Raw genomic sequence first — 24,814 nt, 5'->3', positions numbered from 1 at the left:
CCTGCAGCGCCAACCAACTGATTTATCAAAGTGAGAACAAAAAACACGTTACGTTCCAAAGCACACACTCAGAGACACGCACACCTCTTTTATGTTGTGCTGACATCAGCTGTTTGGATAGCTAAGGGCTTAGATTTTGGACTGACCTCGTTTTCGGGCTAACAACGAAAAACCCAAAAACACAGCCAAAGCAACAACAACGACAAGAATATGTTGATGTCCAATGCGCAAATATTTGTCGTAATGCGTTGCACAAACAAGCACAAAGCCCAGCAGAATCGAGCAGGTTTGAGCGAGAGAGAAAAGAACATAATGCATAACTCATACGCAACGTGGGCGAAACTTGTTTGATATCTTTTAGGGCATACGACAAGATTACTTATCTGCCATCAAATATGCACACAGGCCAAAATATATATGTATGAATCAAATATTAATTAAGATAAAAGTGGCCTCTGCAGCTTCATAAAACTTGTGCTAACAATTGCAATACAAAGTATTTCATTTGTTTTCTTAAAGAGGCATAATTAAAAAGCCACCAAAATTTGCTTTCATTAATATCAAGTAGTAGTAAAGTGTCAAAATTGACTAACTGCCCGTGTTACATTAATAAAAAACGTTCATTATATTGAATGAGCACTTTGCAATGCTAGTTGTCGACTTGACTGTGTTTTTAAACTCATATTTCTCACTGTTCACTTAGCAGATGTGTACTTAAAGTATTTATACATATTCGACTTACATATATACGAATACTATATTTGAAGCTAATGCCATATGCACATTTCAGTCGTAGAATATACACTCGTTGATTTATGTTCCAGTTTCTTTTATTTTTTTTTTTTCTCAAACATAAACTAGTTTTCGAGAGTTGTGCGGCAGCATTTTAGTCCAATTAAATTTTCATGCCACATGAGCATTTTGTGAGCAACAACAACGGAACGCTGCTAAAATGGAGAGTGGCACACGAACATGGCGCTATTTTCAATTTCCGTTGCACAAAAACCGGGCAAGGAATGCGATTTTTAACACAATTTCACATTGAAATATGCCAACAGGGAGCTGGCCAGGGCTATGAGAAAGGCAATGGCAAACAAGCCGTTCGAATAGTCAGCCAGTCATTCAGTCAGTCAGCCAGTCTGACATTGAGTCGCTGGGTCAGTCGGAATGCTTGTGAGGCTGACGTGCAGACTTGGTACAGCAAATTGTTGGCGACTAAAAGCAACAAAGCAGACAATTCCAAATAGAATCAACCAGCTCGACTAACGGAATGACTGACTGACTAACATGCGGACTGATTGACGGTTCAAAGCAAATTCCCTTTTATTGAGATTTAAACATTTGGGTCAATTCCGAATTGTGTTTGTGTTACTGGGGTTGCTTTAAATATTAAAATCCTTCTACCAAAACAGTTGTCTACTGCGAAATCTAAAAAAAGACAAGATTGCTCCAGACATTACTAAGAGATACCCTGTAGCTAGTACGTATAACAAAAATTACATACAGAAAAAATGAATAGCCGAACTCTAAAATTTCCAACAATTCGTAATCTTCTGCAACTAAATTTTTTGTCTCAGTTGTCGCTACCTACGCGTTAGTTAGTTAGTGCCAATGTTACCGCTTGATCTCAATAAAAAGGTGATTAGTCTAAATAAATAATAAATAAGAAACACATTTCAAAATATAAAATGAATTAATTTCTCTTTTGCCGTCAGCATTAAATTATAAAAAATAAATCACATTAATTAAATTATTATTATATTTTAACTTTCAACGAATGTTGAATGTAAAGAATGTTGTCCCTTATAGACAAAAGATATACATACTGTAGCCACTCGAGATTGTAAGAAATGTTGATAGTGGAATCAGGCTATAAGATTTTATCGTAAATCCATAAAAGTGAATATTTTAAAATAAGAATAAATCGATATCAGTAAAATTCGTTTAATTATTTAGTGAGCTGCTGGAAAATCATTATTATTATATATTACATGTGCTACGCCCTATTGTATAAAAGTAATGGGCACAGGGTATATAAATAAACTAAAAAATCAATGAGAGCAGAGCAACGGCCAGACTTGAAGGCTAAGAATGTGTAGCAAGCAACAACAACAGGAACAACAACAGCAACAATAGAAATAGGTAAAACAATCAGCTTAGCTCAAACCCGAAGTCCCAAAATGTGCAGTCAGTTTATGTGTATATATATATGTATATATGTATTTATATATATTTATAAATACATATATATATATGTGTACATGTACATATAACTTTTTTGCCCTCAACGCTTTTATGTTGTTTTTTAATTTTTGTTTTGGGTAAAACTCGGGTTTTTGATTGGCTTTTAGTTGTTCGGAAGTGTGCACAACACAAATACTACACATTGTAATGGAAATTGTAGCGCTGACTGGGTTGCATTTGTCATTTGAAAAGTGTTCCGTATCTGGGTCATTATGACAGCATTCTCGTGTATTTTTATATATAGCCCAGTTATTTGCAGCCAACTCGTTGTAGATGGGCTAACTCTTATATATACATGTGTTTCTTTTATGCTGTTCCAAATTGTTGTTCTTTGGGCTTAAGTAGTATGTTAAGAAATTGCTTTTGGACAACGATATAAGTGGGCTTTTATGAAAGAAAAAGATAATGTTGCTGTATTAGTTTATTATTTACTTGATGTATCTTCTTGTGGCTCTAAATACAGTTTAAGAAACTCTTTTATAATGTTTTAAATGCATCCTCACAGATTCTCACAAATGTAATTTTGTTTTGCAAAAGTGGTCATATTCATATTAGAAATACCTTAACACGAGTATACAACACATTCATATATATTCACAGTATTAAATGCATAAAATACCATTCCTTGTGGTTTATGTTCCTTTATCTCTTTAGAATGATATCGTATTCTTAAACAGAGGCTCATTTTTGTTGTTGCCTCATGTTAAACGGCCTTTTGGCGTGGGGGCAGCAATCAACATTTACTGCCGTCCACATACATTGTGTGTAAGTATATTTATTACCGACATATTCTGGCCTTCAATTCGAATACTTTCACTCTGCCTTGTCGCTCATAAGGACTGACTCTGTCAGTCAGCCTATTCAGTTTCGACCAAGTTTTGTGAGCAACGTTTTATTGGCTTTCGTTGTTTTAAATGGTTTCATATATTTCTGAGTTGTTTTGTTTTTTGTATGCTTTCCTGCTCTTTTTGGCTCTTGCGTGCATGAGTTTAATACATAGTGGATCGAGCGATATACATACGAGTATATACGTATACGTTGCTCTTTGCCTTGCATGTTGAAAACTGTTTAACAGGGGGCGGGGTTGGGAAAGAGCACAAACTCGGCTAAAACAAATTACGTACGAGCTCAAGGCCGCAGTGGCGGTCAGGCCAGAGAATTTTGTTGGGGCTGCTCGTTTGCAATTATATTGTAAAACATCGGGGCTTTTGGCCACTCGACGAGCGCACTAATGAAAAATGCTGGCTCGACTCGTTCGTTGGCCATTTGGCTATTTGGCCATTGCATATGTTCATAAATAATTAAATTCTTCTTCTGCTGCAGCGTTACAAGTGAGAAATGGAACAGGGTCGCCCACTAATTAGGTGCATATTTCATTTCAAGCTTTCTACTCAAACTCTGTCAAAAGTCTCTTTCCATTGTCGGAAGTATATGAATGAAATTTGCATGCATTCCCAACTGTCAAAGGTTACTTCAATTCGGAGCTCGAGTCCGACTTTTAGATGGACTCGAAATATTTCCCTCGTCGTACAGCAGACAGTCCAATGTAGCTGCAAAAGGACAATAAAATGACTTGGCAACCATGCCCAGTCTTTGTGTGATTAAATATGTGATTAAGTGAACTATTTTAAATGTACAATTTGTAACCAGCGTTGGCTTTAAATTTCTCAATTATTATTTAGTATTGTAAAAATCAAAGACATCAAATTTTCATTGAAGAGGAGACTAGTGAACTTGCTGCCTGCAGTCAATTAAATACTTTTAAATTAAGTTTGTTATTTATTTATTGCTTTGCTTTTTTTAATCGCATCTTCTATGAAACACAAAATACAAATTTAACAAATATATTAATATATAATTATAGCTAAATATTATCTGTATATATATTTTATTTATTTTTTTTATTTACTTACTATTTCACATATACAAAGACATTTTACATAGTTTATGAAATTCATAAAACTTAATTTAAAGATGCTTACGATCTTCTGAGGATTCGAAAACAGGACCTTTGGGTCTTATTATTTTCTAAGAACTAGATATTGAAATTCTACATTTTAGAAATACACTTCTCAATTAAAGAAAATATTTTTTAAAAAAATTGACACCAGGCGTTGTTTTCTGAGTGGGCAAATGTGAATATTTGTAATTATTTGTATGTATTCAAATTTAAATAATATAATTAGTCTATAGAACAAGTATTTGCATATATAAATGCTTCCCTTACTGACTAATTAAATTGTAAGGAGCGATGAACTTGGCTACCAAGAATACCAGGAAGAAAATATAGAAAAATTGAGCCGCTCATTTGTTTTGTGGAACTTAAACCGCTTTTATGGAACTGCAAGAAGATTAAGTGCAAGAACAGGTAGAATACCTTAGGTATCAAAGTGATAAATCCTGCGCAGTTTAGAGCCTACAAAGCTCCTCAGCCCTTAATTCACATAGCAAAGTTGCAGAATGTTCATTATCGCACCCATTAACTTTTCCTTTTAATTTGCTTTTTTTTCTTGGCTTTTTCAAGCAATAAAAATGCAGCCGCAAGTATAATTTGCTTATAATTTATTCTCGACTCATTTTATGCGTAAATGTTTTACCGAATTTGAAGTTACCAGATAGTGTCAACGCCCATTAAATTGTGTGTAAAATCTTTTTGCCAGAGTCGTCTGTGGCTGCAACGTTGCCAGTAGAAATTATATATGAACATTTTTGTTGCGCGTTAGAATAATAAAATATTTGACAGCAATTCCAGCGTGTGGAAACAGCCCTTTCGCCTGAAATACAATTAATCTGGCACAGAACTCAACGTTGCTTAGCCATCATTCACTTTGCCAAATATATCTATAACATCAAAATTTCGATTATGCCAAAAAGCGAAAAATCCTGCTTAGATATGGAAGTTAATCTGGGACGTTTCGCACCAGCGCCGAAGAGCAGTTCGATATTGCTACCAATTTATGACCGATCCCATTTCGAACCGAAATTGAACTGTGTCATGACAGGCCCACAGGAGAGCAACTCTTGTTATGGTTGTCATACAACAAGCGAAACAATTGTGGCAACCATCCATGTTACGTGTCCGTTGCGCTCTGCTTATGTTTCTTGGCCGCTTTCAGCTTACCCCCTTTGCAGTCCAATTTCTGGGCACAAAAGCAGTTTTTGACTCTGACTCTGAGTCTGACTCTGACTATGACTCACTTGCAATTCTATTTTATGCACTTTGTTTTTTCTTTGATGGGAAACTTTATAAGTTATATTCGTAGAGTCGTGCCGCAACAGCTTGGCTGCTGGCACAAAAGCCAAGCATCAATTTGATCAACTTGGCGCCAGTCTTTAATATGCATTCGTTTCTTTTTATCACGCTCAAGAAAACAGTTTTCTGTTTCCACATCTCAATGTGTATTTTTCGGTCGATTTTTTTTTCTTTTTGAGTGTGTGCTTTTGTTACACGCCATTTAGTTTCACTTTGCATATTCATAGAATTTTTGCTATGACCACAAAAATATTATACATATCCTGGTCAACGGCTTCGACTGATGCACACTTCCCTTCCTCACAAATTTACTTCATTTCTGGAAACTTTCTTTCACACACACACACGGACACAAGTTGTGTGACCAAAGTTGAAATGTAACTCCAATTTTTCACTTATAGAAATTGCTATTCACATATATTTTTTCAGATTGGGTGTGTGTGTGTGTTGACAAATTGCTGTAGTTTTTGCTTGTTGTCTTGAGTTTGAAGCTAATTTGAAGTTTGTCGTTTCATGTTTGGAAAATGAAAAATCATAAAATTGCAACATCTCGGAAGTTTGGTAAAAAAAAATATTGAATTTATTGATATCTTGCGATGTAGACAACAATAATAAATGGACAAGGAATAATACTGAGGTATTAAATATCCTCAGGCTTAAGAGCTTAGTTATTTAAAACAATATAAATGCATATCCTTAATTAAAAAGCGTGAATTTTCATCAGACTGGCTGAGTCTTTGGATGCATACCTATTTTAATATGAATAAAGCAATTTAAATTTAAATCAAATCAAATTTTCACTCTTCCAATTTCGTGTGTCATTTCACTAAATTCAGCAGACCTATCTTGTTATATATATCCGAGTTTTTGTGGTCTGTCACAGAAATGCAATCAATTAATTAAAAACCTCTAACAAACTGCTGCCATATCAAGCGAAACGTACTTTTAGTTAACAAATTCGTGTGCCAAATGGAATTTAAATGAAAAACGCTTAAAAGCCCAACAGCAACAATAAGAGAAGACAGCAATAAAAACATTTGTTTGTCTGTAATTTGATTTGCATAAAAACTAAATAAATTGCTTGTCTAGTTTTTTTCCAAGGGCGACAAACGTGCAGGAAAAAGATAAAACTCAGAAAACATATGACACATAAAATGCAAGAATAGCGCGTTTTATGAATAAACAAAATGCCAGCGCATTGAAAAATTGTGCCCATAAAGAGAGTGCTGTGATATCCACTGGCAGTCACACAGTTGGACAGCCTGAAGGACGGAAGGACGGAATAGTGGCAGTAGAGCGGCAGTAAAAAGTGTGGAGTCATACAGTACCAATAAATATGAAAAATTGTACAATAAACACGTTTCAGCAGAGCCCATCAGAAAATATGGAAACCAATTCAAGTTGGCATTGCGTAGAATGCCAAACATGTAATAATATAATATATGAAACATCAAAAAATGTATGACCCTATAAATAACTTAAAAACTGCACGATGGGGGACCATTTGTAATTAGTAGTAAAAAAATAAAATGTACAACAAGTAAGAACGGCTTTACAGAATGGAGTCAAATTTTTGAAGTCTAACTTGCACTATAAATTAAAAAAAAAAACCCACCGATATAGTAGTCTGTTAATGATGATTTTCTTGTGTATTAGCATGCATAGCTAAGGAGTTTGGCTTAGATATCTTGACAATCAAAACATCTTTTCATATATGTATTTACTTTCCGACAAATCGCTGCTATAGCTGCCATTAGATCTACTGATTCGATCGGGCAGACACCCTTATCTGTGCATCCTGCAGGAAAAAAAGACACGGAGATATGCCAAGTATAATTATCATAACTCAAAAAAGAGGGATTAGTTTGCATTAAAACAGACAGATCGACGCACTTGGCAATTTCGACTCGGCTAGCGATGCTGATCAAGAATGCAAATTTTGTTGAGGGATCAGAGTTGTTGCCTTCAATGCGGTTCAAACTGCTGTACAAAATATAATCGGGAGTGCCCGACTTGGAAATACAAAAAGAATGTGTCTGAAGGCTGTCTGAATCCCCTGAAAACAACACTTAAAAAAATTGATCCTTAAAGAATTTCAGTGTTTATTTATTATATTTATTATAAAAAGTACGAATATTTAAATTACTCGACATTAATTAAAAGATATGGGCTTTCCAATTAGGAGGAATGGGAGGATGTATTCAAAAAGTTGAACATTTTTGGTCAGTGTATGGTGTATGAGAATATGCTAGATATTTTGCCGTTAGCTTTTAAAACGTTTAAAACATGAGGCGCAAAATCTTGACCTGGAACCAGCTAAATAGATATGTAAATTATAAAACGAGAAATTGGGAGAGTTATCGTAAAAAAGACCTACATTTCGGAGAGAAATTGCCAGATAAACCGAAGTCGTTGAGACTTCTTCTGCCTGTAACAAATATCTGCTTCAGTTTGTGACAATTTTTATTTTTTTGTCTGAGGGTAGAACGCAGTTTAGTTTGACATCATTTAGACTCAAAACTTGACAATTTGGATATTTATTTGTTAAGTTCTGACTCTCACTTTTGAGCTACTTAAATAAAGATCTAGCGCAAACAACATTTTTTTTACGCAAAACAATGTTCTTGCAATTATTGCACGATGCTTTAAAAGTTTCCTTTTGGTTTGCGGCTTAAGATTCAGGCGATACTTGAGCCATTTTCAAAATGTACATACATATATACATTCGTTGATTATGCGCGTAGAATTGGGCCACAGAGACGGAGCGTTTGAGCTAGCTCGCTGCAGACTCTCAATTCGAGGGTACTCGAAATATGGGCTAAGTTTTCTGTTTGTTGGTTGCCGATTGATTATATTATGTGTCGATAGCAGTGCCCAAGTAATTGGCCAGTTGCTCGGTTGCTACGTATTGTATCACATTACGTATATGTATCCGCAGACGTAGACTTATATTGATTATTACGTATATGCAGCACACATTAAAATTCAATTTACGTGCGCACTGACAGTTTGAACTTTAATTAAAGCCACGAGCTGTGACAGACGACAGGTGAGGGGCGAATGCGAGAGACGGTGATAAGGGTCATTGATTAGGCAACATGCCAGGATATTTGGCAGGCACGTGAGTCCTGCCTGGACGAAAAACGACACACAATAATCAGAAATCAACACACAAAAAGCTAATGTCTAATGTAATTTATGTAGCACCCACTCACCCTCTGGCAGAAGCTTATACAGAATTAGGTCTTGCAGACTTTGAATGACATTTTGACAGTTGCTTGCCTGCCAGAGGCAGAAAACGACAGGCAGGTGGCAAATATATATTGTTGAAATTTTTGACTAATTAAGCCATTGACTAAGAAATTGCTGGTGGCAATAGCTGCGCCTAATATACAGGTGACACGCAAACAGGTCGACAATTATCATCGTCCCACTGGCAATTGATGGCGGCTACTTTGGCATATTTGAAAGTTTTGGCGCCTGAAATTAATACAGGTATTTGTCAACTGTGGACTCACCAAGGAGAGAGTGCCGCATACGCAAGCAAATTAACACATTTTCTTGGAGTTAAGGTGTTATCGCAATTTCTAATAATAAGTGTGAGTAAATAGACAAGTAAGAGGTTATGACATGAATATTCATATACTATGCTCACTCGGAAGTACAAATATACCTGAGTTTGTACATAATTCAGTTTTTGTGAGTTTCAAAGCGAACAGCGTTATCGGGTTCTATATTTTATGCTAGATACAAATCTGAATATCAGTTGCTTTAACAATACTGTTAAGATTACTAAAGGAATTCCATAAAGTCGTTTCATTTTTATAGTTACATATAGTACTTGGCTTTCCCTATTTATGCCTAGGCTTAAACGGTTTAGAAAATGTTTCCGAATTTCTTTAAATTTCAGATTTTGTCAGTTTCATAGCAATCAGCTTTATCTGGTTTTATGTGTTAAAGACAGTCACAATTATATTGTTGAAAGTTTTAATTAATTCCCTTAACGTCTTTTCTTTGCTATAGTTACAAATTGTATTTTGTCTTTCAGGCATAAAGTTGACACGCTTTTGCATGCAATTTACATTGAAACTTTTACATTTTATTATTGATCCCCTAATTTCTGCGTCTGCATCTCGCTCATTTTATGCACATATGCAGCATGGGAGAAGCCGTGTTAGAGAGAGAGAGAGAGAGAGATAAAGAGCGAGAGAGACGGAGAGATATTGAGTGAGAGAACCAATTAAACCATAACGCATACATTATAATATTATTTTTATTTTAATATTTATGTGTTTCGCTATGCGCCCCTTGGGACGATATCAAACACACACTCAGCCACATGCGTGCCCTTCCCCTCCTCTAGTTTCTGTCTCAACATGTGCATAAAAATGGAGCCCAATTACTTAAAACTAACGAAAAATTCCCCAAGCGTTAGCCGTACAATTTGCGTTCATAAATATAAATATCACACCTCAGCCGGGTTTCGTTAGTTACATACGTAGGCTTTTGGCCCAGTGGAGTGTGTGTGTGTGTGAGTGTGTGTGTGAGAGTGTGTGTTTGTGAGTGTGTGTGAGTGCTATCCAGGCCAAGACAATGCTACAGCTAAAACTAGCTCTGGCTCTATCTGCAGTCTTGCCATCTCGCTCTCTTCCTCTTCGCATGTAGTGTATTCAAGTAATCAAAAATGCAAATCGAGCCCATGAATTTCGAATTAGTTTTTAGCTTGTCTCGCAACAACAACAACAACAATGGCTGGCTTATAACCAGCGCGGATTTTAGGCTAACGAACACACGTACACATCAATACACACACACACACACACACACAGGCAAACATACACACGTACACACAGATACAGAAAGCCATTGAGTTCTGTACGTGTAGCAAATTTGTATCAGTTAGTTTGGGTCTCCCTTGCAGCGTTTACCCAGCACCCAAAAAAAGTAAATAAGAGTGCTCTACTCGAAATTGCCCAACTTAGATATACCCTGTCACGCTTATACATACACACACACATGCAAAACCTCGGGATACCAATTTTACCCACTTTTAATGGATCCAGGGTATAAAAAGGAGAGGAAGAGAATTGTTAGTGGAGCTTTGCGATTTGGAAAGTGACTGCACTGAAAGAAAAATCCAATAAACCATGACATGGCGCCATGGTATCCGACTTAAATAGATAAATAATTAAGATGAGAACTTCACTTATCCCATAATTATTGATATTTTAATTGTTGCGTATCTTTAAAGACTATCAATTGATTTGAAATAACTATAATTAATAAATATTCCGAAATATAGAAAAAAAATTGCGCTTATTTCACTTCTTTTTTTTATATATAACTCATTTATTTTATATATATGTTTTTTGTGGCTCTAGGTCAAGTTTTTTCTATTTTTTTATGAACATTCGAATGCAATCGGTATATGTCTTTTGGGAGAGATACACATCATCCGTTCAGTCAGATGTGGGGCAAAAAAGACATATTTAAATAATAAATAGAAGTTTTCAAAAAATAAGCAACAATAGTTACAATAATAATAATAAATAAACAACTTTTTAACTACAACTATTTTATTACTTTTGGTATTTACCCACAACATTTAATAGAAAACAGATCAAATATTTCCTTTACTTTTTTTCACTGCAAGTCAGTACACTTTTTGGCTGTTAGGGGGTTTTATTTATTTATTTTTTCCTGTTGAGGTGTGCTGCGGGGTCCGTTTTGATTTGCGGCCTGTTGGTTTTTGAGTCTGTGGACCTGAACGTGACGCGCATTTTCGCTCAATGCCCATCAAATATAAAGTGGCTGCAGTTTATACTTGAATTGCGACTGTGAAAGCAGCAGGAGTAGCAGCAAATCAATGTAAATATTTTGGGAACGCCTTTTAGCGCGGCTTAAATCGCGTTTGAATAGTTAACATTGCCTGTGTGCCCAGATGAAGTAGTTTTAGGTGCCATTGCATTTGTTGTTGCTACTGCAGTCTCTGGTTTTGACTGCTTTTGGGCTTGTTTTAGAGTTTTGGATTTTTCAGGGCTCTTCTCAATTCCCGCTGGCATTTTCAATTTTACTTTATATGCAAATTTGGCATTTTGTAGCAACGCCAAAGCTGCGGCAGCGGCAGCGACTGTCATTGATAGTTTTGTATCCTGACCCTTCCACTTCCTACTTTGGCTCTTCTTCATCTACCCCTGCCTCCGCCCCTTGGTCTTCCTGTTTGAACGCTTTAAGCCAGCTTTACGTGAAGGTTGCTTGCATTGCATTTGAATTTCTATAAATTTTATATTTTCTGTTTAGTTGCAATGCCACAGCTAAAATAAAAGTCCAAAACAAATCCGAGACTTATGCGTATTTTTAGACGTTTCATTTCAATTTTGATACACACACATACATTTAAAAATGTACATGTATAAATATTATATTTTTGCTTTATATATATAGTTAATATAAAATCGATTGTGTTGGTTTCTCTCACACAATACATCAGTATTTGTGGCAGCTTCACTGTTCGAGATAAAAGCTTTTACAATACGAATTGCATTTGCTTATCTAAAAACAATTGTCAGTTAATCTCGGCGTTGAGTTATAAACAAGATATATGTACAGAAAAACATGGTATACATCAAGAGGCACGTAGCAAGCACGTAGTCCAGACGCAATGGCATCGTCTACGCAGCCGCCTGCTATTAATCTAAGACGCGCGTTAAGGCAGCCAGCTACAAGACACGTAGATTCCACCCATTTGCCTCCGTATTTAATGGCACCAAGTCAAAATTGCGCCCCAAAAAACGTTGTCGTTGCCATTTGCCATTGCCGTTGCCGTTGACGTTGCCATTTGCCGTCGGCAAAGTGTCAAAGTGCTAAAGTATGTTCAAAGATTCATAAGATTTTCGTCCGGCCTGTTTGTCTGTCTGTTTCTGTTTTTGTGGTTTTTGTGCTAAAATCACCGACAAAAGGTACTGACTGGTCCAAAGGCACAAAGTACGACTCCTCCCCAATGGGAAGAGTTTGACAGCCGCATGTCAGTTGTGCTCAAGTGTTTTGTTCATGGCTTCCACTGCTTTCAATGCCTGTCACCAGAACGTATGTGCGATGTGTTGCATATCAGCTCATTAAACCACAACTAGAAATACTTTCGCTAAAAGTTTAGTTCACTGCTCTCTTCTTAAATGAACAGTTTGAGTATTTGAAACTTCTGCAATATACATCTGTGCATAAGAAGCATTAAATAAATAACAGTTTTCTAGCAAATGTGTCTTTAACTGCTTTCGCTTCGAAGGGGAGAAAGCATCTCTAAAGCATTTTGTGGTAGTTTTTTTATTTTATTTTTTGATCAATGCTAAGCTGCGATTATTTAACTTGGGTTTCCAAGAGTGTTGAATAATATTTAGTCCTCTGATACCTGGGGTACCATGTTGTCTGTGCTTCTGTATGAACGCCACTTTTTTCGACACCCAACGAGATCACGAAGTGAAACTTGGAAAATATACTGGTCTGTGCTCGCGTCAGACAAAGTGTTCAAATTGGAGTGCTACGTCCACTCGGAGGCTAGGAAATCGATAAAAATCAGTAATCGCAAATCGATAAAGCCACATATCTCACACAATTTTAATGCTACAGGCACCAAATTTGGTTGATAAGTTGTTGGCGATGTACTTTAAACATCGGTAGAATCACAAAAGCCTATATCTACGGAAATTTTAAAGACAAACTTGGTAGATAGATTACAAGGAATCTCCTTCAAAGATCGATATACCTTGGTTAAGCCCACCCTGTTCTGCGACACCTATTACCAGATGGCATAACTTAAGGTATCAGAGTATTTCGCAGTCGGTTACTCCCGACTGCTACGATTCACTTGAATTTTCTTTAATTTGAATGTATTTTGAGCTTTTATATTCGATGTATTCCAATATCCAATAGCAAGGAGTTTGTATGCATGTATGTCAATTTTTATCAATCATATTAGTTTAATAAAGGGTTTTGAGCTTGCTGATAAATACAAGCACTCATGTTTATTGTTCTATTGATTTGTTGTTGTTAGTGATGTTTTGTTATTGCGCAAAATTAATAACTAGAAGTTTCCCCACAAGGAAAAATAATGAAATAGCAAATTTATGAAATAAAACAAGAGAGTGCACTTTGTGTACCTCAACTATTCATAGCTCTGAAGTTGCGGGATATATGTACGGGCATTTGCTATTTTTGGAGGCGGATTGGGCGTGGCCAAATCAAATTTTGCCCACAGTTTCCAGTCTCTACATTTTTACCTTGCGTATCAGAGTATAAAATGCTCATTTTGTTGGGATCAGATTAAAACTTCATAGTAGCTGAAACACAATCTATTTATATACATATATGCACTTCTAAATTGTTTAAGGAACATTCTACAAATATTAACTTGCTTGTGCTCAGTTTATGGTATGGCCATTGCAGTCTTTAAAATATACGGAAGATGAGGACCAGGTCCCCTGCCGAGATTTTTTATTTGTTTCTTTGGCAACGAGTTTGTTGCGCTGCAATACCTTATGCTATTATGAATCATTTTACATTTGAATTTTTTTCTGCACTTTGCGAGAAATTCCAATTTACACTCTGCGCATACCAACGCCCGTAGCGCTGAAAAAATTTAAATTGAAAAATGCTCATATGCAATTCGTTTGGCTTGCAGCGCGGCTAAAATTGCTGAACGAATTTGCGTTTGCGTGCCCTGCCATAAAGTGCTGGACATACATTGTTGCCAGTGGCGTTTGGCAACAATCGTTTGCTTTACGATCTCGCAACAGCATTTGGCATTTTATGCAAATTGTTTGCCGAGGCACACTCAAGACTACTGGGATCGGGCATTATTGTTGCATGCAACTCAAAACTTCCCCCTCATACACACACACATCCAATCAAGAGCGAAGAACTGCTTTAAAAGAAAAGTTACATTCTTAATGTGGTATTCTGGAATCCACTGTCCACTGACTCAGCAGCTTTATGATTGTAACTTTAATGGCCATGACTTTCTTGGGGAAGGGTGGAGAGGGGGAAAGAATAGTGTCACCAGTTGAGTCAGCTCGGGTTGTCCTGGAATGCAGTTAAAGTCACTGTATGTGGAAATAAGTCCAATAATGTTGCTGCGTTTCAAGGCAATGGCACGGGCAACAATCCCATTGTGAATAAGTCATCTCGTTGATGGCAGCGACAACAAAATACTATATCACATTAAAATGCTCAGTTTATGTTCCATAAAGACCTGCTAGTTATTTCAAAGAAATATGTGTGTCAGTTTTTCGGCTTATTTTGTTCTGCTTAGCGGCAGTGAGCTCTAAAAGCAACAATAAATACGCCAGATTTGGGAATGTGAGTCGGTAAAAGGAGACTGAATTTTATTAAATTCTGCAAATACCATCTACTCATCTCTAAGCCAATGAAAAGTTTTTTCCATCATCATCTCAAAAGTTAGTTAAAACTTCTTACTCACTATTTCTTTTTAATTCAGCTTCAACAAATTGAAAACAATTTTTAATGCGTAGCTGTTCCCACAATGTTTCCACAAAACCGAAACGCTTTTTGCATTTGTTCTTTGTTTGATGACATGTTTAGCACAATTATTAACAGTTTCAACATTTTGTTCATGCTTGAATTCTGACTCATATTAATGGGCTTAGTAACTTAACATAAGTCGGCTGATTTCCAATTTTGTATCGAATAATTTTTATCATTTTACAATTTTTTTTGTTTCTATTTAGAATGTAAAAAAAAGCTTAAAGCATTGACAGGAATAAATTGAATATATTTCATTGTTATCTCTTATTGCTGACTAATTACCTCGTTAGCACACACGCACACATAAGACATGACAGTTTAACTAATTCATTTAACATCCAATGCTCGTTGCGTCACATACAATTAAATATTGCTCATACGCCACATGGCCGCCGCAATGCATCACGGAGTTGACTCCAGTTGCCGTTACAACAGCTGCCATTTGTCCGCAATGCAGCCGAGAATGCAAGCGTGATTGAGCTGCGGCATTCGCTGGCGCCAAATCAGCAATTGCCACGACACGATGACAACGACGAGGACGAGGTCGAGGATGAGGTTGAGGTTGAGGATGAGGATGGAGACATCGACGACACTCATTAGAGCAAAGCGTGATGCGTGACACCAACTTTAAATTGTCGAAAGAAACGCCCTTATGCCCCACGCCCCACGTTCCTGCTACTCTATCTGTATATGTATCTCCTGGCTGCACATTGCAGCGTAATCTTGGCCATTACTCAAATAGTAGCCGAGCACGTAGTGGGCCACAAAAAATGAGCAAAATTGAAGCAATGTAAACGAGCAACGATGTCGGCTATAATGGCAGGGCCATGGCCAGTGGCTGGAGTTGGAGTAGGGGTGTAGTTGTAGTTGTAGTTGTGGTTGTAGTTGGGGCTGTTGGCCACCTACTCAGCCACAAATGAAACTGCTGTTACCGCTGTTATTGCCGCTGTTGCCGTTGCTGTTGGTGACATTTGTAGTCTGCTTGTGTTGCTGCTGCTGCGTCCTTGGTCCACTGTCAGTGCCACGTCCACTGCCACAGCAAGAGTCGCCACTGCGTTGGCCTTTGAAATCACAAACGTTTTTCTGTTGCTTCGTTTTTGTTTTTGTTTTTTTCTCTCTTTTTTCATTTTTTTGTTTTTGTTTCTTTTTTGTAGTTGTTTGCCTTTGGTGCTCGGGGTTGGATCCTCCTCCTCCGCCTCCCTCTAATGGCTTTGTTATGCTAATTTCTTGACGCCTCCTGGTCATTGAAGTTGCCTCGCCTGCTCCTATCTCTCCTTGACTTGTGTTTATTATGGTTGTTGCCTGCTTTGATGCCGTTTTTTGGGTTTTTTTTTAATGCAACAATTTTCGTGGCCCCCGACGCTAATTTAATTATATTTCTTATGTATACCCTATACGGTTTTAACATTGGGTATAGAGAAAAGCCAACTTTTACTCAGACTTTCCTCCTGCATGGTTACCAGGATTTTGTTATTAAACTTAATAGCATAAATATTTTAATTACCTAAGTATTTAAGACTATCGAGTAGAATGAGTAAATAGATCCCGTGACATTAGACAGTCGAGCAAACAAATATATGTTTATTTTTTCAGTTCGGTCCTGGCAGCAGTAATGCCAAATATATACAAAATACAAATGTGCGCATTTACAACATAATTTTCCAACATTTTCGCTGCGAGCAATTGCGCAAGTTTTCAGATTTTCTCATCTCTTTTTTACTTTATTTACTGTTGTCACTTTGGCTGCCCCAACATCGTCCTTTCTCCTGAATGAAAAAAGTGAAATTCTCTCTCATCCCATGTCGCTTTTTACTCGCATTTCCCGTGCATGTGTCTATGCATGTGTGTGTGTGCCTGTCTGGGTGAAAGGACTTACCCCATAAGCCTTTTATAAGCATCGCATAAATTCTTTGTCAATTGTGGCAAATGTTGCCAGCCTGCCTGCCTGGTTGCCTGCATGCCAGTCAACTAGTTTGCCAGTTTGCCTGTTTACTCTGCAGCTCGTCATTGTCATTGTCCCGGTTCTGGTCTCAGCTCCACGCAAGTGTGTGTGTGTGTGTGTGTTTGTGTGTGTCCACACAGTTTCCTTTAGCCAAGTATTTTTTAGCATTCCCTTTTTGTCGACGTGCTCTCTAATTGTGCCAAGCGTGTGTCGCAAAGACTCCAGTTTTGGGTAACTAGAATTTGATTGTGTCGAAGCACGAGAGTGCATTGATTGGATTACCCATGGAGGCACGACTGACTAACAACAGTGCTTACTTCTCTCAGCCCCTTCCCCTAGCCCATTATTGGAATAGGGGCTGTGCGACATAAGCTGGAGCAGTTAAGCGAAGCCTGGAAATAGCCAACGCATTCAATTTGCGGATGGTTGACAGATATACTGATATCAAAAGCCCACAAATTAATCGTGATTCTGCCAATTACATTCATCATTTAAGCCATTGTGCAGGTGGTATTACCGGAGATTACTTTAGTTTTATTCCGCCACAATTTCTTATTGCTTTTTTATTCTGAATAATATACAATTTTACATTTTGCATTTAAAAAAGTAATCTAACTGCTTAGAATTGTGACAGGTTGCACTTTTATTTTGGACAAGCCTACATTTGTAGACAGAAATTCAGATTACGTCTAAGCTTAATTTTAGTTTAATCAAGTCATAGCCCGATTCCATTATTCGTCTCCGTTGTCGTTAACGTGTGAGTGGCAACATTACCGCTTTATTTAAATAAGCAAGTAAGAATTACATATGTAGTCGGGTGAGCTCGACCAATTATTTGTGAGCTGGTCCGTAGTCGAGTGAGGTCGACTACGATTTACCCTGAACCCTGTTGTTAAACATATTCTAGTTTTTTTTTTTAATCTCCTTCAAAAATGTTGCACTCTGCAGAATATCCATACTTACATACATATACACGTACATACAATCGAAACGGTGTAACGGGGCTCTGCAGAATACACACAAAAACGTATTGAAGCTCGCTTTGAATACCATGTTATCTCTTTCTCACACATGCGCACGCATATTTATGCATACAGAAAATGCTTGAGGCTGCTGATAGAAATGAGATTAGTATGAGGATATATATTATAACTTGGGTGTTTGCTATCCGATCTGGATGATACTTAAGCAGTTGATCAATAATATGCATGTGCATATTATGCACTAATTCTGCCTTTAAAATTTGAGCACTTATTGCTTGTATCGATATTCGAGAAACGGAGGCAGTTATCGATAAAATTAAGCAAACTTGATGTGCGCCGAGTATATGAGAACCTACATATGTATATTCCATATGCACAAAGACGGACATGGCTGTATCGTCTCGGCTGTTGACCCTGATCAGGAATATATATATATTTTATGTAACTGAGAGAAGAACGCATCTCCGACCCCATTTGGTATACATATTCTTGATCAGGATTAACAGTCGAGCCATTGTCTGTCCGTCCGTTGTCCATCCGTCCGTCTGTATAAATATGAGGATCTCAGAAATTGAGCTAGAAAATATAAAATCTCTTATACCCCGCGCTGATCAAAATTAGGTTCGATACAGTTCGACTTCCGATAGTAATAATAGCCACAATTAATTTAGGGCAAAGGATTCTAAGTAATATGTAATATGCATATGCATATTACTAACAAACTCGACAAATATATATATACATATGTATATATGTAAGCGATTGTCGCAGGATAGTGATTTTAGTTCGGGCTTATGAAGAAATTTGTGTGCTGCCTTAGTTTTTTTTACTCTTTATTGGCTGTGCCAGTCATAAGAATGGAAAGCACTTGCGCACCTGCTTACATTTGAGTGTGCCAAACTTTGAAAGGGAAATTTGTCAATAAAACTAGGGTATATTTAACAGCTGGGTTGAGGGGAAGTCGTAGTCGGGCTCTGTCGACTGCAATATTCTTATTTGATTTTATTATACTTTTTATGAAATAAGTTACAAATTTTACTGTTCGCGTCGAAGGACATGGATATATCGGCTGATAACTTAATTGAACGAAGATGTATCCTGCAATGTACTCTACAAAGTTTGAAAAGCTATATTTTAGAATAATTAATTACCCCCAATTAATTACCCACACTTCTTTGACGTTAAGACTTGTAAATATTTTTATAAATTTTGTACTTGATATTTTATTTGTAGTATTGAGATTTGAATTATGAATATATGTACCTTATGTTGTTGGAGATGAGTGCTTCTTCAGTCTCTACATATTCTCTGTGTAGTAAAAAAGCAGGCAACGTGTTCCCCTTTTTGCTCAAGTGAAAAGCGTTGAAGACTTGAGCTTATTCCAGTTGATTCTCTTTGTCTTTCATACTTGTGCTCGTCAAATTCCCTTAGCTCGTGGTGCTCGGGCAAGGTCTTTATGTTTTTATTGTTAAATAAATTTTTCTTGTAAATTCTCTTGTGGCACAAACTAATCATCTGAACTCCCTGCCTTTGACATACCGTGTTGGCCACTTTCAGGTTCCTGTCAACGTCAAATCCCTCGCAGAGTTGCATTCCCTGGGTGGCACTCCGGGCATTGGCTAAGTAACTTAAAGTGCTCCTCCACGTCCCAACTCAGCACATACACTTATGCAAAACATTCTCAAACGCACATACACAAATATAACATAACTCATGCGAGTAGCATATTGAGAGGCCAAGGGAATGCCGACATAGGAACAACTAAGCGTTATGAGTGCTTTCCCATTCGACACGTACCTCACCCTCTGCTCACCCCTTTTGCTGAGTTGTGATTGTCATCACACATTATTATGCTTTATTTCCGTGCCTCCTTTATTTTTATTAAAACTGTCGTCTCAAATTTGCATATAGCCAAGTCGGAGGGCGACGGCTTCCCGCAGTGCCGACTGTCTCCGCATGTTGTCCTCAGCGGCCAGTCAGAGAATAGACTGGGGTTGGGGTTCAACTTCTCTGCTAGTCTGCAAAAGTTGTTATTGTTTCCAGGCCGTAGTTGATTTAATCTCCTACCTCTTTTTTTTGTGAATTTTTTGTTTTTTCTTTAAGTGTTTACAACACTTCCGGCGCATAATGGAAAACAAAAGGCTTAAAAGGATACACAAAGGATTTGAGCAATCAAGTACGCTTTAAGAACTTTTGCCTCATCCACGGTAACCGGCTACCGATAACAATTTTTACACCTGCCATTTACCTGGACCTGCAACGGTTCATGCTGTTGTATTCCTTTCCTGTTCAACCCCTCCTCCCTGCTACTGGGGGGTTTCAAAGTCATAACAATGCTGAGTTTTCAATATGACCAAGCCCACGTATGCCCCATAAAATATATGTATGTTTGGCACATGGAAAAAGGTTGACGGCATCATAAAACCTGAAGCAGTTACGTCCAAATGTCTGCACGGTCTCAGCCACACAACATTCAACAAAAACAAAAACAAAAACAACAACTGAAAGCTGAAAGCCGTGAAAAGCCTGGGATGGATATTTTTGAGTGTCTTGAGTATGAGGATTTTTCGCAGATCTGCTCTCTTTCATGTCGAACGCTTTCATTTTTGAGTAGCAGGCACATTAGATTCAATGGTGAATTGTAATTATAAAAATAGACATTCGAGAAATGTTTCAATTTCATATTATATTTTTGATATAGTTCTTATTAATATTTTCAATTTGAGTTTAAAAATTAAAAATTATTTTTTAGTTAATTGAAATTACTCACTACTTTTTGTATTTTTCAGTATCGACAGATATTAGTCAAGATTCAGTAAAAAATAATCCCAAAAGTTGTTTTTGAGCAGAGCTGAAATTTTTCTTATTTCTGTTAAATGGACATTGCGGAAAGTACTTAACGCCTTATAATCTTAACAGTTGTTGTTGCTGCTGAGCTGTAAATATTGAGGATTTTGTTCAAAGCCGGCTCAATGTCTTGACAATAAGTTTATTATTGTATTCATTTAATAAGGCATGTATCATTTCCTTTGAATTGAATTCCCACGAATGGTCTTAGCTTGTCCACTTTGTCATTGATTTGTATACAGAACCTAAGCCAATGTTCTGAAAACTAAACTATGTTTATGCAAATAAATTTTATTTAACAATTATTGTTCAGGGCCAACAATTTTTTAAATGTATTTATCATTAAATAATAAATCCATATCTGATATTAAACAATCTAACAATCTTTGCAGTTACTTAAGTTCAACTAGATGTTTCAATATCCTAGCTAACCATTTATTATTTTCACTCCTTGCAGATGCTGACTACAGATCGGAGAAATACTCTAAGTCAGCCATGGCTGCTGTTATCGCTGCTCCTGGTGGCCGCACTGAGCATGTGCCTCGCCTGCCGCGTATCAGAGTTTTCGTGCAAGGGCAGTGGCAACAGTGGCAACATCTGCGTGCCACTGGACAAATACTGCGATGGACGCAGCGACTGTGCCGATGGCAGTGATGAGCCCAAGCACTGCTCCGGTGAGTGCAGCTAAAGCAGCCATAACTTTATGCCTACCTTAACCCATAATGTGTCCGTCTATATATGTATAAATTTATCTTTGCTGACAGTATGCAATCGGACATATTACGGTGACATTGGACGCACCTATGCTATAAAAGTGCCAACGCCACAGTGGAATAAATTGCCCTTCCTCTGCCACTTGACATTCACCGCGTCCGGCCATGACCAAGGCGACATTGTCCAGGTGAGTCCACAGCCTTTCAACCAGAGGACCTCCTTTCAAAAGGGGTGTGTGTGAGTGTTGGTGGGGGGAGGGGATAAAGAGCTACCAGCTCTGGAGTGTTTGCCCGGCTGTTGTCGTTGTGGCTTCGGCAAGCCGGAAGCAAATATTAGCAAGCAGTGCCGGCGACATAAAACTGCAATGCATACACACACACACTCACACACACATACACACACACACCCTGCCATATAGATGTGTATTCTGTTAATGTGTGGATGCAAACACACAAGCTGAACCTGGCACCCCTCCCCCTCCCCTTCCCTTCCAACAACCACACACAGACACAACAACAAGAACACACACACACACACACACACACACACACACACACTGGCACGCACTAACGCACCATGAAATATTTGGGTACAGTGCAGAACGCAAAGCATACAAGAATATGCCAGATGACGTTGTGCCTGGGGTTAAATACACTAACTTCCAGAAGGTCTGCTTACTGTGACAACAGTCCTTATACATTTGGAGAAATTATACAATTAATATTCTTAGATATGTTTAAGTAGGTACAAGTACAAATGTTTATTGATGTATAGAAATATAGTGCAGTTCCCCAAGCAATCCAATCGGTATCAGTGCATACAACTCTATTTAAAATTTCCTATTTTGTAAAAAAAAAATAAAAATCTTTCAGCCTTTAATATTCCATATTATAAAATAAAAAAAGAGTTCATTTAACATGTGCAGAGAATTCAAATTCTCTGGAGTTTATTTGAATCAATTAGTTTCTGAATAGGTACAGTATCAAAGTGAATTATAACAATTCCTAAAGTATATCGACTAAACCATAACTAAAAGGTCCAAATTTGTTTTCTGGGGAGTAAGTTGGGAGAATCGGTGCACCCATAATTCATTCATAAGCACGATATCAACTTTTTACTTCTTTTTCGATCAACTTTTGAAAATTTCTTATGCGGCTAGTCAGATCTCAGAGCATTCGAGCTTCGATTATTTCAGGTCCCACTCCGGGTGAGTGTGTTCTCATTTCTTTTGCCCCGTGATGAATGCCTGGCACTTTCAGTGCTCGGAGCTTATGTGCGTGCTCAATTAGGGGTATAACTGTACATTGAGTCTGAGCTTAGTCCGAAAGCCTCTAGTTAGTTGCTTGCCTCATCCGGGCAATATCTACTTAAAGTAAAGTCTTTAAAGTGCCTTTGGGGCACAGACGAGCGTCGGCAATGGCAAAAGCGTTGACAATAAAATTAGACACGCTTCAGCACATTTTTGGCGAACTGTCACAAAAACGTCAATTTCAATTTCCAAAATAATTGATTTCCATGCAATTTGCGTAACAGCGCAATGAGCAGTTAACAGAGCAGAGTTTGGGTTTGGAATGGGATTTCCCTGCCCCCAATCGACGGGGGATTGGCATGCTGGAAACAGAAACAGGGCAGAGAGATGACAACGAGTCGTTTTCCTAGCTAGAGTTGTCAATCCCCTGCGTAATCCTCTACTGAGCATTACCAGTGTCTCTCTCTCTTTCTCTATATATAAAATGATATATGCTAAATTTGCTGGTTGCTTCGCTGGCAGCTTTGCACCTTGCACCAAATCTGTCATGCATAAGTTATAACTTTTATTTTGTGTTTCCGCATTTGTAGACCATGTTGATAAAAGTGGGTGATTTTGTTCGCAATGCGTATAAATCATGTCCCTGGCTTTCGCCTTATCCAGCCACCTACCTCTCCCCTCCCTCTCCCTCTTCCTTTCCCATCTATTCCCCTTTTGCCTTGCCACACCATGTGTCTACGTGGGAAATGGCTTGAAATAATAATGTTACGCGCCAGTTCAGGGGACATCGTCCTGGGCGCCGCAATCGTCTTGTCTGTCAGCAGACCTGCTGTACATATTGATTGATGATTGTCGGCGTGTGCTTTCCAGCGAGAGAAAAAGTTTAAATTACCCTACGCACCCCATACCACACTTCGCACACCGCACACCTCAAATCCCAAGTCCAGGGCACTGCAAGTTTACCCGGGGCTAATTTTTAATGGAAATAACTTGCCCCCCAATCTTCTGGAATGATGCCTTTTTCAATTTTTTATGCTTTAATCAAATATCCCCTGAAGTTGCACTCTGAAATTTACGCCACGAGCTGCGCGCATTTTTTACGCCGGCGGTGTAAGGCTGATAAGAGGGAGTGGTTGTTTTAAAGCTTATATATACTATAAACACACATAGACGAAAAACAAGTGAGGACGTTGCAGTCGTGTGCAACAGGCTGCGAAATACTCTGATACCACAAGTAATACCATCTGATGACAGGTGCCGCAGAACAGGGTGACATACCAATCTTCGAAGGAGATTCCTAGTAATCTATCCTCAAAGTTCGAATTTCAAATTGCGGTAGATATGGGCTTTTGTGAATTTTGGGGTCAGGAGTGGGCTTGGTCCAAAATGTTATTTCTAGATTTTTCATAATTGAAGACTCCAGCTTTCAAATTGGGTGAGATATTTGGTTTAATCAAGGTGGAAGTGACATATGCCGATCTTTGAAGGACATCGTCAACAACTTACCAACCAAATTTGCTGACTATAGCCATAAAATTGTGCGAGATACGTGGCCTTATCGATTTGCAATTATCGATCTTATCGATTTCCTAGCCCCCTGGTGGTACACTTTGTCTGACGTGGCACAGACCAGTAGATATTCCAAGGGTGTGGAAAAAAGTTGCGATCATACAGATGGACGAAAGGAAAGACAGCATGACGGACATCGCACAAAACCAATATACTATGATATCCGCAGTATCAGAGTATGAATAAGAGAAGCGGTGAATGGTGCCAGGAAAACTCTCTTATTTCTCAGTATTTCACATTTTTAGCATGCAACAATATTAAATTGTAGCAATAAAAGCCAAGCGCATTTTGCCACCCACATAAATCAACGGATATTTTTATATAAAATTCACATAGCTGTATAATTTTTCTTTTTTATATTTTGCATGTGAATTTTATTTTGCTTGTTTGTCTCTTTTGGGCGTATTTTAAATGTGTTCTTTATATTTGTTTATGCATTGGAATCGAGATTTTTTATATCATGTTTTTTGTGATCC

At 37.7% G+C, this 24,814-nt stretch overlaps 1 protein-coding gene across 1 annotated transcript in view; it reads left to right on the top strand.

The window, feature by feature from the left end:
• LOC6558678 overlaps nucleotides 1–24,814 on the top strand; it is a 72,795-nt gene that overhangs the window by 1,521 nt on the left and 46,460 nt on the right. Inside the window, exons 2-3 of the mRNA XM_001985585.2 lie at nucleotides 21,264–21,480; nucleotides 21,571–21,707. Coding sequence (XP_001985621.2) covers nucleotides 21,264–21,480; nucleotides 21,571–21,707 — 354 coding nt within the window. The remainder of the gene's footprint in view (nucleotides 1–21,263; nucleotides 21,481–21,570; nucleotides 21,708–24,814) is intronic.

This window comes from Drosophila grimshawi, unplaced genomic scaffold (genome assembly GCF_018153295.1).
Source record: "Drosophila grimshawi isolate 15287-2541.00 unplaced genomic scaffold, ASM1815329v1 contig_187, whole genome shotgun sequence".
Taxonomy (NCBI): Eukaryota; Metazoa; Arthropoda; class Insecta; order Diptera; family Drosophilidae; genus Drosophila; species Drosophila grimshawi.
The sequence above is the reverse complement of the archived record's forward strand: the minus strand, read 5'-3'. Positions and strand labels throughout refer to the sequence as shown.